Genomic DNA, 16,447 nt, shown 5'->3' with positions numbered 1-16,447 from the left:
TTTTTTTCTCTACATGGTTATGTCACCTACTTGATACAGAGTTAGGTTGTTTCTGTTTTTTTTCTCTACATGGTTATGTCACCTACTTGATACAGAGTTAGGTTGTTTCTGTTTTTCAGTTTTTAGGGAATGCTTTTGTTTATTTAGTTTAATTTTGTATATGTATTTGAAATTATGTAAAACATTTATGTGATTCCAAAATTACATAACAAGGTATATGCAGAAAAGTCTTGCTTCCATTCCTGTCCGTTTCACCCTGTTCTCTCTCTCCTTCCCCATAGGTAACCATTTTTTATTGACTTTTGGTTTACTGCTCCATTGCTCCTTTTTTGCAAATATGAACAAATGTGTGTGTGTATGTGTGAGAGTGATTATTTCCTCCATTTTTACACAAAAAATAGCATACTTGTTTACTGTTTTGCACCTAGAGCAATAGTGAAAAAACAACAACAAAACCTTTTATTATGGAATGTCCCAAACATATATAAAAGTGGAAAGAATGGTATAATGAACCTTCTTTTAACAGTTACCAACTCAGTGGCCCATCTTGTTTCATCTATGTTCTTACTCACCTCTCCCCCAGTGGATTGTTTTTAAACAAATTCCAGCATTATAGTATCTATTTCAGTATATATATCTAAAAGATAAAGTTTTATCCTCAAAAAATACCAAAACATAGACATAATATCATCGCATCTCAAAATTAATAATAATTCCTTATTATCAAATCTTAGTATCAAATGGCAGATGTCTCAGTGTTGTCATCATTAAGTTAGGGTTAAAATATCTGATTGTCTCATTTCTTTTTACACTTGGCTTGCTTGAATCAGGATCCAAATAAGGGCTATACATTGCAGTTGTATACACTGAAAATGTCTTTTAAGTCTCTTTTAATCTGTAAATTCCTCTTCCCTTAATCTTTTTTTTCCATTGAAATTTTTTTTGTTGAAAACGCTGGATTGTTTGTCCTGTAGAGGCCCTATATTCTGGATATTGCTGCTTAAAGCAGAGATCTTTTCCTGACCTCCCTAACAACTTATCCCTCCAAACACTCCTCTGACCCCAGGTCAGTGGCCCCCTTAGTGAGTAGTACAGTTGTCCCTTTTTTCCTAAGAAGGGCCTCTTCAGATGCAGGCACCAGCTTAGTCTCTTGCTTTCCCCCTCTGGGCTGTCCCCATTAGAGAGCTTCAATGAGTCTGCCTGTAGGACTTGTTAGCCTCTGGTTCTCTCCTGGGACTGAGAACAAAGGAGCTGCTACCTATCCTGTGCTTTCCTGTGGGTGTATGTGGTCAATTGTGGCTCAGGGCACCCCCCAGAGTGGGCTGAGGTTATGGAAGCTCAGTTAGTCTGCACTGGGGCTTCTGAGCATTAACCAGGTAGGCTCAGGTCTACTTTGGAAGTCCCTGAGTCAGCTGACTAAAGCTGTTGAGTAGGAACCTGCGGAGCTAGGGTAGAGGCCCTGGTGAGTCTGGCAGTGTAATGAGGTCTTAGAATTCAAGAAGTGCCTTGGGCCTCTGAAAAGGAAAACGTGGTCCTCTGCTAAGCCAGAGGAGAGAAGTACTCACAGTCCTACATGTAGGACTAATCTTTGGGAAAATACGGTCAGGTCTGTTTTTGATTAATAAGGTGAGAGGCAAAGCTAGCTTGGGTGTCAGTGTCAACACTTCATGAGGTCTGGGGATTTCACTAGTGTCCTAGGAGAGCTGGAAGAGAGAATGGTTGGGGGAGGAGGTCATTCTGACCCATGTCCTAGGAAAGCCAGACAGCTCTGATTGGAGAGCTACAGGCCTGTGGCTCCTGTGTGAACTGCTTTCTTGCTGTTCTTTCCTAGACTTGCCAGGTGTGCCAGATGCTGCTGCCCAACCAGTGCAGTTTCTGTGCCCACCAGCGGATCCACGCCCACAAGTCCCCCTACTGTTGTCCGGAGTGTGGAGCCCTCTGTCGCTCTGCCTACTTCCAGACGCATGTAAAGGAGAATTGCCTGCACTATGCCCGCAAGGTGGGCTACAGGTGGGTGCTACCTGACTCACTGTCCTGGGCTTGCCCAGTGGCTGGTTATTTTTCTGGACCAGAACTCATTTAAGACTTGACTTTTGGGAGTTCCCTGGTGATCTAGTGGTTAGGATTTGGTGCTTTCACTGCTGTGGCCTGGGTTCAATCCCTGGTTGGGAAATTGAGATCCTGCAAGCCACGAGGCAAGGCGAAAAAAAATGAGTTTTGATCTTAAGAGGCCTGAGCTGCAGCCTAATAAGAGAAAAATGTTGATTGGTATGTGGACAGACATTTTTAATCTTGTAGGGAACCAGAATAGCAAGGGGAAGAAGAATAAGGAGTTAAAAAGTTAAACATTAAAAAAAAAAAAAAAAAAAAAGCTTTGGGACTTCCCTGGCTGTTCAGTGGTTAAGACTCTGCGTTTCCACTGTAGGGCACGTGGGTTCGATCCCTGTTTGGAGAACTAAGATCCCACATGCCATGCGCGGCACAGCCAAAAGATAAAAAAATAAATAAATTAAAAAAAAAAAAAAAGCTTTAAATGGGAAGATTTGGGGGAGATTAGAATATATATAAGCATTCACTTTGTCAGTTTGTTTTTTAAAAGTATATAAATTTGTTCACAAAGTTATCGTGTTTGGCATATTAATTTTAAAGTACTATTTCAGTAATAAATTTACAACTGTCAGTACTTTCAAATGTTCTCAATTTTTGTTAACAAATGGCAAGATGCCAAACTCAAAGGACTGTAGTATCTTTGTGTTGATTAGTTTTTGTCAGTTTGTGAGAAGCAAAACCTAAGAATGGAAAAAATCATCAGCTTCATGGTAAAACTGAGAAAACTCTATTTTAATTAAACTGAATCTTCTCCATTGTGTTGAACAAATATAAGCAAGAAGTCATTTTCAGGAAAAAGATCAAAACGAGGGAGAACACTCCCTCCAAAACTCATTGATCCATCATTTTACATTGACGCAATCAGGTCTCCTTTACTGGTTTACTGGTTGCTCAGGAGTTTCTACATCTTCTCATGCTTTACTTGATTATTTTTACTTCAGAAATATAATTTTGCCCAGCTTTATTAAGGTTTTCTTCTCTTTGGTATTAAATTTTTTTATTGATTTAGTTCATTTAATAAACATTTCTTGAGTACTTACTGTTGTCTTTAGCATTGTGCCAGACACTCAAGATACAAAGATGATTAAGACCCAGCTCCTGCCCTCAAGGGGCTTCAGTCTGATAGGTTACAGACATGCACACAAGTAATTACGATTCAAAGTGGTAAGTCCCATAGTTGAGGAATGGTCAGGAAAGCTTCATAGAGGAGATACTAGGAGATTCTAGGTAGAAGAAAGGGGAAGAGCATATCTGGCAAGAGCATAGGCAAGGGATACCAGCACACATAAAAGGACTTACAGGAATGATGAGCATTTCAATAGATGTAGGTCAGGATGAACCGGAGGAAGGGTGAGAAATGAGACTAGGGAGTTGGTAGAGGCCAGGCCGTGCAAGACCTTGTATTCCTTGGCAGACGTTTGGACTTTATCCAGTGGACAGTGATGAGCTACAGAAAGATTTGCAGCAGGGGAGTGATCCAACTGGATCTGTGTTTTAGAAAGATCATTCTGGAAAGCTGACATGTATATTAGAGGGGAGAGATTAGAGACTGGTTGTGTGGCAATCCAGATGAGAGACCGAGGGATTCAGCTAAGGCATGGCTGTGGGGATGGAGAGAAGGTAAATTTGAGAGAGATTAGGAAGTAGAAACATTAGGGCTTGATGATAGCTTGTATACTGGGGTGAGGGATGGGGAGTGGTTAGTGATCTTCCAGGTTTCTCTCTTGGTATAAGCATGTCCAAATGTAGACTGATTTCTTTTACATGTTATGGAGAATGGAGAAGCTAAAGTGTATGGGAAGAAAATAATCCAGAGATGGGGTTATACAAAGCCCTTGCCTCCGTGTTGCAGAAGAGCATTGCTGGGCAGCATCCCAGGCTACATTTTAAAACCAAACACCTGAACCTGTGTTTTTTGCAGTTTTCGTAAAGTTTGAAAATACCTTTCTAACTTTGACTTAAGTGTATGCTGCTTGTTTCAAGATCAAATCGAATCCAATAGCAATGCAATCAGCACTTTAATTTTTGTATTTGAATCTTGAATCCAAGAAATTTTCAATAACACAGATGGATTAATAGCATTTTTTGTCTTTTAATTAAATATTTTACTTTCTTCTGTAAGAGTAGAAAGAAACCTAATGTCTCAAAAGGAATTTAGTTTATCAAGCCTTTGTAAGAAATGTCAGACAAAAAAGTATTATGATTCAGCTAGAGGTATTACTGAAGATATTGACATTAAAATTTTCTGTGATCTGTGGTTGAACTCAGAAGATATACACACTAATACAGTATTCATTATACTTAAGATCTTCAACTATTAATGTGTTTTTCTGGTAACAGCTTTATTCAGATGTAATTCACGTACCATCCTATTCACCCATTTAAAGTGTCCTATTTGGTGGTTTTTACTATATTCACAGAGTTGTACAATCAGTCACCACAATCAATTTTAGAATATTTTCCTCACCCAAAAAGAAACCCTATATTTGCAATCCTCCCATCCCCCCAGCCCTAAGCAACTACTTTCTGTCTCATAGATGTGTCTTCTTCGGACGTTTCATATAAATGGAATCATATAATATGTGGTCTTAGCCTAATGTTTTCAAGATTCATCCATGTTGTAACATATATTAGTATTTCATTCCTTTTTTGTTTCTACCTGTTGGCTATTATGAATAATGCTGCTAATGAACATTCATGTACAAGTTATTATGTAACACATGTTTTCAGTTCTTTTGGATATATACCTAGCAGTAAAATAAGGAACTACCAGATTGTTTTCCAAAGTGGCTATACCACATTTATATTCCTATCAGCAGTGTATGAGAGTTTTGATTTCTTCACATATTTGTTATTGTCTGACATTTGCTTATAGCCGTTGTTGTGGGTATAAAGTTGTATCTCATGATTTTGATTTGTATTTCTCTGATGGATAATTATGTTGAGCATATCTTCATAAATTTATTGGCCATTTGTATATTTTCTTTGGAGAAATATCTATTCAGATCCTTTGCCCATTTAAAAATTGTGTTATTTGTCTTTCTGTTGTTGAGTTGTAAGAGTTCTTTATATATTCTGGTTACAAGTCCCTTGTCAGATGTATGATTTGCTAATATTTTCTCCCATTCTCTGGGTATTAATTTTTTTTTTTTTTTTGGTACGCGGGCCTCTCACTGTTGTGGCCTCTCCCGCCGCGGAGCACAGGCTCCAGACGCGCAGGCTCAGCGGCCATGGCTCACGGGCCCAGCCGCTCTGCGGCATGTGGGATCCTCCCGGACTGGGACACGAACCCGCATCCCCTGCATCGACAGGCGGACTCCCAACCACTGCGCCACCAGGGAAGCCCTGGGTATTAATATTTTTTAGGAAATTCTCAGAAGGTACCTATGTTCCATTTCACTGAGCTCTACTACAGAGTTTTACAATATTATATTTTTAGAATTCTATAAATTATTCTGCTCTTTCTTGAAAATTTGTGACCAGTGTCATAAGGGAGCAAGTTTAGACTGTTTAATAATGTGTTATTTTCTTATTATTTGTGGTTATTGGCAAAGCTAAATATTTTACTGCTCTTTATCTTTTCTAAAACTTTGTGTGTTTGACAGCATATGGTTCTATAATTGTCTGTTTTCTCTTTTTCTCTTAAACAGTTGGTAAAGAGCTGTGTCATAGGGTTGGATTTCTCTTCTGCAGAGTTTTTCATCAGTTTGTAAACCCTGCTTGATTCAGTCCTTCACTGAGGCTACTTGGCACATGTTCTTTTACCCCTTTATATTCTTACTTTCCATGAGGTTTCTTCCAGGAATGTCTGCTGGGTAAATAGAATGGATTTTCAGTCGCATTTACATTGCTCCTGTAGGAGTTTGGTCAAACTGCACAAATAAAACCACTTAGGAGATTCCTTACATGTCAGGTGTATTTGCCACTTTGGATGAATTTGGAAATATGTGGATTTTTTTTCTCCTCATAATTACTTGTGGTATGGATGTACTTCTGTATGCTAGGAGTTGGTCACTATTTCGTTTAGCAGGAGAGAAAAGAAAATATAATTTAAGTGTAAGTAGTTTGTATAGTTGCTGTAACACATGTACACATTTAGTAACGAATGCTCATAGACCTCAGTTGTGAACAGGCTTTGAGTTCTGTGCACTTCTCCTCATTGCTAATTAAGTTTGCAAAAGGTGATTCTGTCCCCCACCCCCACTCCCCAACACACACAAAAGGAAGAAAACATTAGGATTCTGTGATGAGTTATGTGGTCAGGATTCTGTGATGAGTTATGTGGATTGCAAAAATGGGCTAATGTATTGAAATGCAGGCTAATATTGGGAGTCAAAGAATTCTTAAGTGAAGGGATGTCCTTTCAGTAAAGCAACAGCCTCCCTACTAGCCTCTATTTAGCCTACTGGGATGTCAAGGTTATAGGAGCAAGCAGTATTGCAACTAACGGAAAATAATAGTTATCTCAAGAGGAATAGCTGGGAGCAGGGAAGGTGTTTTCTCATGTAGGGGAGACCTGTGTGTGTTTATAGGCATGAAGAAAGACTGAACACATGAGAGGGTCTAGGAACCTGAATAGATGCAGGTTAGCCTGGAGGAAGGTCACATCATTTTCTGATACTGAAGGAAGGAAACACAGTATTTATAGAGAGATATTCTGAAGTTGAAAGAAGAGTACAGCAGACCTCAATTTCAGAAAAACGGTTTAAGACAGTTGATACTTTACAAAAATAATATATGCACTAAACAAAACTCAGAAAATTTGAATTGGTAGGGAAAAAAAAAAAATGTTATCCATAGTCCCACCAAGGAGACACTAGAACACTTATGAGCTGCACGGTCCAAAATGGTATCAGGGGGACTTGCCTGGTGGTGCAGTGGTTAAGAATCCGCCCCCCAATTCAGGGGACACGGGTTTGATCCTTGGTCTGGGAAGATCCCACATGCCACAGAGCAACTAAGCCCGTGCGCCACAACTACTGAGCCCATGCGCCACAACTACTGAGCCCGCGCGCCTAGAGCCCGTGCTCTGCAACAGAAGCCACTGCAATGAGAAGCCCACACACCGTGACGAAGAGCAGCCCCCACTCACCGCAACTAGAGAAAGCCCGTGCACAGCAACGAAGACCCAACGCAGCCAAAAATAAATAAACAAACAAAAAATACATTTATAAAAAAAAAAGAAAACCCCAAATAGTATCAGGCACATGTAACTACTGAGCACTTGAAGTGTAGCCAGTGCAACTGGCCATTTTATTTTATTAATTTAAATTTAAATAGTCACATGGACAGTGCAATATAGAACATGTCCATCATCACAGCAAGTTCCATCAGAGAGTGCTGCTCTAGAGCATTTCTTCTTGGGCTTTGAGGGCTGTTTATTTTAATGTGGTTGTTATGGCGAGTGTAGCATTCCGTAGTTGTACATTTTATTCAGTGAACATCCCTGCCTGTTCGGCTCCAGCTTGCGGAAGACACAGGCTTTCTGCAGTCTCCTTCTGAAATTCCTCTTGGACTCCTTCAGTTGTTATCACACTTAAATGGATACTGTTGATGTCATTTTTGAACCATTCTCTACCCTCTCCACCCCCACCAGATTCTCTTGGCTGTGTTCAAGTTTTTGGTTTGCAGAAGAATATTTTCTGGCCAGTGAGGGGAGGGGAGGCTGTCTTCCCCCTTTTCTACCAGGTTGGGTGTTGGGCTTGGGGGACCCTGGGTGACTGCATTGTGCCAGGCGGCAGCAAGCAGTCTCTCGAGGTGTACATGTGGAGGATAGAAGACTGAGTGCATGAGGGAGGAGGAGAGGGAGGGTCCCTGAGATGGCCCTGTTCCTGTCTTCCATTCCTCCTTTTCCAACACTACTTCTCGGTCTGACATGCCTACTCCCCCCGCACCCCCCAACATCTGTTATCCAGGTGCATCCACTGTGGGGTAGTCCACTTGACCTTGGCCTTGCTGAAAAGCCACATCCAGGAGCGACACTGCCAGGTTTTCCACAAATGTGCATTCTGCCCCATGGCCTTCAAGACTGCCAGTAGCACCGCGGACCACAGCGCCACCCAGCATCCCACCCAGCCCCACAGACCCTCCCAGTGAGTGCAGCTCCAGGGCCAGCAGGCCTGTGGAGCAGAGCTGATAGATTGGGTGCTCTGTGGGGAGGTGTTGGGATGGACTGGGAAGCCTGGGCTAGCGGCAGAGATGCCTGGAGTCCTCTAAAGACATCCTGAGTCTGCTGAGTATCAACGTTGGCTCAGAGTATTGCTTCCCCAAACCTGACCCTGGTTCAGAGAGATCAGAGATGGGGTGGAGGGGCCTTGTGGTTCAGCCAGCGCAGCCTTGGGTACCTCACACGCTGGGGCTTGTCTCGTCAGGCTCATTTATAAGTGCTCCTGTGAAATGGTCTTCAACAAGAAGAGGCACATTCAGCAGCATTTTTACCAGAATGCCAGTAAGGCGCAGGTGGGCGTCTTCAAGTGCCCTGAGTGCCCGCTCTTGTTCCTGCAGAAGCCAGAGTTGATGCAACATGTCAAGGTGGGACGCCTTGGGGAAGGAGGCTGGGGAGAAGGGCACATGCCTCAGGCCGGGGGTCTGACTCTGTGCATCTTTCCCCTTGCCCAGTCAGTAATCGCTCTCCCCATCCCCAGAGCACCCACGGTGTTCCCCGAAACGTGGACGAGCTGTCAAGCCTCCAGTCTTCAGCAGACACATCTTCAAGCCGCCCTGGCTCTCGAGTTCCCACTGAACCCCCAGCCACTAATGTGGCTGCTCGGGGCAGCTCCCTGCCCTCTAGCCGCTGGGGCAGGCCAGAAGCCCATCGCAGGGGTGAGGCCAGGCCCCGGCTGAGGAACACTGGCTGGACCTGCCAGGAGTGCCAGGAGTGGGTTCCTGATCGGGAGAGCTATGTGTCCCACATGAAAAAGAGCCATGGTCGGGTAAGTGTAGCCACACGGGCGCAGTGCAGCCCCAGATTCTCTGGACTTCTGTCCTGTGGGGTCATAGCCCCCTTATGTGGACAACTTCCTGGTGCTTTGGGCATGGTGGGTACTACAGATCTTGAGGTCTTGGGGCATCCTCCTTTCTGCCTTCATCATCTGAGAAGAAAAATGCACCCAGAACGGTCTTACGGTTCTGATGCTTTGCATCCTGTCATCTCCCATAGACGTTGAAGCGGTACCCATGTCGGCAGTGTGAACAGTCCTTCCATACCCCCAACAGCCTGCGCAAACACATCCGCAACAACCACGACACAGTAAAGAAAGTCTACACTTGTGGGTGAGTCCCTGGGGGCGGGAGCCCGGAGGCCTGAATTTATCAAGACTGTCCATAGTACCACTGGGGCTTTTCTCTGCTGTGAGATTAGGGCTCAAAGGCAAGAGATAAGCAGGTTTCTAACGGGAATATGCTGTGGCTAGGTCAGAAATGAGGGCATTCCAGAAATAAGCTGCTAGAGCCTGGTGGCTCTGGAGCCCTCCCCCTTCCCAACTCCCTAACCCCAGGCTGGCCTGCCAGTCAGCAGTGGAGGGCCCTGAGGTTTGAGAGGAGTGGTGGCAATGTGAGCATGTGCCCCGGTCGGCTGTGAGCCTTCAGCACCGTCTGTCCGAGCTTTAGGACAGGACAGGCCACTCTTTCAGGCTGACCACTAGCCCAGCACTTGGGTCTCTGGACCCTGGTACCAGAGAGTGGAGAGTGCAGTCATAGCTCAGGGCCAGCACAGGTACTCTGATTTGCTGTTGTTGTCTGCCACCTTGGCTGGCTTGCTGGCTAGATTTCTCTGGGGAGTACCCAGCACCACCCAGCCAGCCTGAGGGCCGCTCTGCCTGCTCCAAACTCTCTCCCCGCTGGAGCCAGAAGCAGTTTTGCCTCTGCCTGCCTGCCAGACCTGCCTGGCCCCCCTGGGCCCCGGAGCCTGTCATCTTACATGACCTCTTTCGGCTGTACTTTTGCAGGTATTGCACAGAGGACAGCCCCAGCTTTCCTCGGCCCTCCCTCCTGGAGAGCCACATCAGCCTTATGCATGGTATCAGAAACCCTGATTTGAGCCAGACGTCCAAAGTCAGACCTTCGGGCGGACATTCCCCTCAGGTGAGTGTGGGACCCCTGCCGACTGGAGCAGCTTGCCCAGTGCGGCTGGAGCTGGAGGGGCACTAGGAAGGCTACAGGGAGCCCATTTGTCCTTGTGGCCATGGAGCAGCCAGCAGTGACAGCGTCCCTCAATGCCAGTCACTCTCTAGTCTTGTGTGACCTGCCTGGGGACTGCACACAAAGAAAGGACAGGAACAAAGACCCACAAGGCAGCCCGTTGACCGTTTTTTCCTTATGTTTCCCTGTCACTGCGACCCCCTTCCTTGGGTGTATGCTGCATTCTGTGGCCATCGGAGTACTTTCACACATACCCTCCTGCTTCTGCCCCTCTGCAGTCCTAGGAGGCAGGGGTAGGCAGGGCTCACTGTTAGGTGAGGGTGGCCATGCTTGGCTGAGTCACCTCCCCACCCCCACCCCCAGTTACAGAGGAGCCAGACCTAGACTCCTGCTCTCCTGGACCTTCGTCCTCTGGCCTCATCCCTATTTCATGCCCTAGTCCATTTCTGGTCAACTTCTGGAGCAGCCTCCTCGCAGTAGGGTCTTCCCACTCCACGGCGAGGGGCTGCTGCTCAGAGGGGCAGGCATGTCTGGGAAACTGCCTGGATTTTGAGGAGTTTCTTTAATGGCTATTCAGAGAAGGGCCCTGGTCTGCAAAGGCCCTTTCACACACAGCAGGAAGGGTGTCAGTTGACATTTTGGCAACATCTGTCTATGATTAAAATGCATACCCTCCCTTCTCTGCCAAATGCATACATCCTCTGATCTAGCAATTCTGCTTCTAAGATTTATCTGTCAGATATCTTTGGCCTTGGGCATAAAGAAATGTGTCAATATATGTTTTTAAGTGAAAAAAGCAGGGTGAAGAAAAGTGTGCGTGTAATGCTATCATTTCATAAAAGGCAGTAGTTTTATTTCTGTGTACGGATAGAATATCTTTTGGAGGAGCCACAGAACCCAGGTAATATGGTGTTCTCTGGAGAGCAGGGCTGGGGAGCCGGGCAGGAGGGACTTAATCTTTTCTATACCCTTCCCATATCTTTGGAATGTTGTGCCACATGTATGTGTTACGTTAAACAAACAAACATAAGAAACAAACCAAACCTAAACCAGAATTTAGGGCTGCGGTGAGCCTGGCCTGGGTGGTGATTCTGTGAGTCCTTGGGCTGCGTTTATCATGTTTGGGGGGCTCATGTCTCGGGCTCACATCGTTTCCCCTTTCAGGTGAACCATCTGAAAAGACCAGTCAGCAGAGCAGGGGATGCTCCAGACACCAGCAACGGCGCGACTGTCTCTTCCACCAAAAGGCACAAGTCCCTTTTCCAGTGTGCGAAATGTAGCTTTGCCACAGACTCAGGGCTCGAGTTTCAGAGCCACATACCTCAGCACCAGAAGGACAGCTCCACAGCCCAGTGTCTCCTCTGTGGCTTGTGCTACACCTCTGCCAGCTCCCTCAGCCGCCACCTCTTCATCGTCCACAAGGTGAGAGACCAGGAGGAGGAAGAGGCAGAGGCGGCAGAGCCAGAGGAGGGCTCTGGGGAGGAGGTGTCCGTGGAGACCAGGGAGAACGGACTGGAAGAGTGTGCCGAGGAGCCTCTGTTGGGTGACTCAGAGGCCAGGAGGTCACTGGGCCTGGCCCCTGACGAGGATGGTGCCCAAGATGCTCAGAGTCAACCACAGGCCTCTCAGGACCGGGACAGCCACACACCGTCCCCACAGGTGTGACTGGAAGCTTTGCAGTGTGCAGTCGGGTGGTGCCGTGTTGTCCTCCGCCTGCCACATGGACAGTGGGAAAGAGAAGGCTCCACCCCGGTGTGAGTGTGGCTGGCTGGGCCCTGGAGCAGTGTCTGCCCTGAGCTGCTGGGGGCTGGGTGTCCCCCAGCCCCAGGAGATGGCGGGGTCGTCCAGGACCCTCACAGCTCTGAATTTGCTTCTGTTATTTATGGCTTTGTGCTGCTTCCTGGTACCCCAACTTTTGTCGGCGTCCTTCCAGCCCCAGGCTGCGTAAGTGGCCCATCCCCGATGCTGTCACCTCAGCTAGAAACCCCTCAGCAGCTGTGCTCTTCTGGGAGGCTCCCCGCTCGTTGCCTTCAGCCAGGGGCCTCCTGACAGCAGCTCTCTTTCTTGCCACTGGAGCCTGAGAAGGGGGATGAGGGTGCTGGCGCAGTCCCTCTCAGAGAGCTCGCCCAGCCTGGCTTGCAGAGGGCCCTTGGTCACCATGCTGTTCCTTTCTGTCTTCTCTGATTCGTTCCCCAAAAAAGAGTCCTGGAGAATTAATTGTCACACTGGCCCATCCTGTCTGTGTGGGGGGAGAAACTTCTGCAGCACACCTCTGTCTGGAACCCGGGAGAGCAGGAAACGCAGCCAAGTCAGGCAGGCACCGAGAGGCAGACCCCCTTCAGAAGGAGCTGTGCGTCCTTGTTCTGCTGCTGTTCTGCCTTTCCTGACGAGTGGGGTTTGGGGCACAGAGACACTGGGATATTTGTACTCTTGCTCCTGTGCCATTAGAGAGGCTGCTGCCCCAGGCAGGCCAGCCCCTCCTCCTCTCGGCTGCACCCGTGTTGCTCAGACTATATTTCAAATAAAAAAATCTTCTTACCATGCAGGTAGGCTCTTGTATTCCTCTTCCAGTGAGCCTGGCCCTACCCTACTCCACCTAAGACTTCCCTCATTGTCCCATCTCTGAGGGAGAACAGTGTTTCCTGCTGCCCAAGGACGGCCCTCTCTAGATTTTGGAGCTGTGGTGTGGAAACCAGGAGCTCAGTACTTCTGAAGGGGTGAGGGGAGGGTCTTATGCTGGGCAAGAGTCACCTCCAAGTTTTCCCCTGAGCTAGCAGCCTTGGTTTTTAGGGCCTATTGAAATTTTCCTGGGCGCCTCCATCTTTCCTACAAACAGTTTTTCAAACTAAGAGAACCCTTTACTGGTGGGAGGAGGGAGAGGGATAGAAGGGAGGAATTCTGTACTTTTCTTGCACTGTTCAAGAGGCCTTGATATCACCCCTGCCACAGGGAACTCGGGTGTGGCAGAATTGGGATTAGACATGGGAGGCTGGGCTGTCTTTTCTCTGATGGCAGAGTTAGGACCTGACCTAGCACAAGGAGCCGGCTGTGCGGAGGTGTCCTCTGACCTCTGCTCTGAGTAGCTGCCGCAGCCCTGCATGGGTGGGATGTGGGGCTGGGCCCGGCAGGATCTAGTGCAGCAAAGGGAAGTGGGTGCTGACTGCATTCTTAGAGGCGATCCTTCAAGGAAGACATTGAATATCAATGATAAATTATTAAGTCAGGTAAATATGCCTGACCTTTTCACAATTGAAAAAAAAATTTCTTCCTCTGTCAAATGCCAGATTTTTAGTGGAGACGCTAATGGCATTGGGAAAGGTTAGCGCTTGTTTCAGTTTCAGAGAAACAGTGCTTTTTAATGATTGCCATACCTGGCAAGGCCACCATGTCCCTGCTTCCCAAGCAGGCAGCGAGGGCAAACCGGGCCTGATTCCGGCTGCACGCAGAGCCAGAGCTGGCCCCAACTCAGCTGTCATCCCTTCCTAATTCCAGTTGCAGGGTGCCTACCCTGCACCCGGGGCCATTCACAGGAACAGATTATAGAGGAGGCTGATAGAAGCGTTTGAAATGGATGGCTGAACCACTTTCAGAGACAGTGTAGCTGGAGCTGGGGGAGAGGAGGTGGTGAAATCACGGGTTTGACCTGTCCTGACCTCAGATCTATCTCCTTCCTGGGAATGGTATGGAGTGGAAAGAATGTCGAGCCACTCACCAAGAAACCTGGGTCACAGCCTGGGTTCTGCCCTCAACCAGCTCTTAACAAACCTCTTCACCAGCCCCTCCCCTTCAAGATAGACCTAGTATATCCCATCCAACTCGATTCACAGGCTTTTGTGAGGTGATAAGTATGGAAGCATTTTCTAGTTTATGAAACACTATCAATGTCAGGGATTATTGACTATGAAACACTATCAATGTCAGGGTGGAGTGTACCTTGCCAGGCTATTCAGACTTGATGCTGATGGTCAGTTATGATTGGTCTGGGACATCTCTCCACTGTTCAGCAAGAGTGATGATTGACAGCACTTTAAGTCCTGCTTGTGGGCCCAGCATCTTTCTAAAAACACTTTGCAGTGATTCTCACTTTGTCCTCACAGTGATCTCACAGTTAGCCTCCATTTTACACAGAAGAAAACCGAGGCTCAGAGAGGTTAAATAAGTCGCTGGGTGACCTTGTAAGTCAAGCCCATCTGGTTCTAAAGTCCATGATGTCAGCTGCTGTGTTGCCTTAGTGACCCGGCTACTTTGGCTGGCTGCCAGCTTATCAACAGTTTGCAGCCATCCAGACAACTGCTTTCCTACCTCCCCTGCAGTTGGGGTGCCCCACTGAGCACCAGGTTCTCTTTGGAGTCAGTCTGTGCCTTTTCACCCCAAGGAGGGCCCTGTGCATCACATTTGCTTGTGGTGTTCTGAAGCACATGCAGTGTCTCTGTGACCTTTCATTCTCATTGGGATTTATCTTGCCATTTGAAGATCATTATTTTGGTGAGGCTATTCCAGAAAAAGTGGCCCAGCCCTCACAGGGAACATGGTTCCCTCAGGGTCCAATATCTTCTGATCTTTTCTTTTAAAGATGTTTTAAAATAGTTGTGCTATCATTTGTTATCAGAAAATGCTTGCTGTAACAAGCACTTATCTGCTGGAGTGAATGCTCTACTGATCAAGTTAAACAGATAAGATCCCCACCCTTGTAGAAACTACAATTTAATACACTCTAAGGCTTGACAAATGACTAGTATTTATTTTCCAACTCCTTTATCTCTGTAAAATGATATGCCGAATTACTATAAGCTAATTGGTGTAGAAAGAGCTCTTCCCTTAACTTAGGTAAACAGTCTGGCTTTTGAAAACAGCTGTGGTTCAGCAAGTTCAACACACTTTGCCTTCCCCGAGACTGCAGAAAAACCCCTCTGCCTGCCCTGGTCATCACTGTGTATTCAGCTCTGGGCACACTTACTTTTACTTGTTTTTAATTTTTTTTTTCATTTTTGGAAAAAATTAATACACATACATGGTAAGACGTCCAAACAATGCAAAAAGAGAATACAATGAAAAGTAAGCTTCCCAATGGAGGTCAGCCTTCAGTTCCACATCCCCCTCTTCAGAATTAATCACTGTTTCTATATCTTATGTATCCTTCCTGAGCAATTCTATGCATTTACAAGTTTTTAAATATGTATATTTATATATCTATTTTTAATACAAATGGTAGCATTCTATACACAGTGTTCTGAAGCTTGCTTTTTTTTTCACTTATATAATGGAGATTGTTCTAAATTCATCCAGTGGGTCATTCTAATTCATTAAAAGCTCATAGTACAGTTCCTTGTACACACTAGTGGTTCAAAGAATGTTTGAATGACTGAATTAATGCATGTATGCGTGACTGAAAGAATCTGATTTAACCGGTAGCTACAAAGTTCTCTCAGGGTCTGATCTGAGACAGAATCTTCTGGATTCTGGAACATTTCTCCCTGTCTTTTCCAGGGGATTCAGGCTGTTGTCCAAAGCCTGACCTTTTCCACCAACAGTTGCCACAGCAGTCTTAGAAACTGGGAGCCTTCAGTCCCTCTGGAGGAAAGAGCAGACTAAGACTCAAGTCCCAGTATGGGTTTGTTTTTTTGTTTTAGGTCTCTATTTAAAATGCTTTTTTCTTGGGGAATTCCCTGGTCGTCCAGTGGTTAGGGCTCCATGCTTCCACTACAGGGGTCTGGGTTTGATCCCTGGTTGGGGAACAAAGATCCTGCAAGCCGCGCGGTACGGCTGAAAAAAAAAACAACACCGTTTTCTTATTGGAAAATGATATAGCATTATTAGAGAAATAAAAAACATGCATATTTATCATCCCATCTTTGCAGTTGTTTTCATTTTTGCATATCATTTTCCAGTCCTTGTTCTGTTCACAGCTGAGTTTATGGTATAATTATGGTAATAACAGTGGTTAACATCAAACATTTCTATATGACAGACATTATTCTCACATTCCTTCTCCTGTTTAGTCTCATAACAATCCTATGAGATAAATATCAATACTACTATTATTCTTTTGGAGGTTCAGAGTGGTTGACCCTAAGGTCATGGAACTAGTAAGGGGCAGATCTGAGATTACTCAGGTGTGACTAGCACTGCACTGCCTCTGATTTTGTATCCTACTTTTTTCTACTTAACATTATGTCCGGACATTTTCCCTGTTTCTACA

The 16,447-nt window shown here is 45.9% G+C and overlaps 1 protein-coding gene across 7 annotated transcripts in view; it reads left to right on the top strand.

Moving 5' to 3' along the window:
• The window catches only part of ZNF592 (zinc finger protein 592), a 60,118-nt gene extending 44,032 nt beyond the window's left edge, over positions 1 to 16,086 (top strand). For 6 of the 7 annotated variants that reach the window (XM_029236704.1, XM_029236703.1, XM_029236700.1 and 3 more), the window contains 7 exons: positions 1,832 to 2,010; positions 8,025 to 8,201; positions 8,481 to 8,640; positions 8,754 to 9,041; positions 9,269 to 9,381; positions 10,056 to 10,191; positions 11,413 to 16,086. In XM_029236704.1, the coding sequence (XP_029092537.1) occupies positions 1,832 to 2,010; positions 8,025 to 8,201; positions 8,481 to 8,640; positions 8,754 to 9,041; positions 9,269 to 9,381; positions 10,056 to 10,191; positions 11,413 to 11,913 (1,554 nt within the window). In that variant the 3' untranslated portion in view covers positions 11,914 to 16,086. Of the gene's footprint in view, positions 1 to 1,831; positions 2,011 to 8,024; positions 8,202 to 8,480; positions 8,641 to 8,727; positions 9,042 to 9,268; positions 9,382 to 10,055; positions 10,192 to 11,412 lie in introns of those variants that run through there. The other variant, XR_003795773.1, reaches the window with a different exon arrangement.
• Positions 16,087 to 16,447: the final 361 nt, after the last annotated feature.

The sequence above is a fragment of the Monodon monoceros genome, unplaced genomic scaffold (genome assembly GCF_005190385.1).
Source record: "Monodon monoceros isolate NGI ecotype Baffin Bay Population unplaced genomic scaffold, NGI_Narwhal_1 Super_Scaffold_21, whole genome shotgun sequence".
In the NCBI taxonomy this organism is placed as follows: Eukaryota; Metazoa; Chordata; class Mammalia; order Artiodactyla; family Monodontidae; genus Monodon; species Monodon monoceros.
The sequence above is the reverse complement of the archived record's forward strand: the minus strand, read 5'-3'. Positions and strand labels throughout refer to the sequence as shown.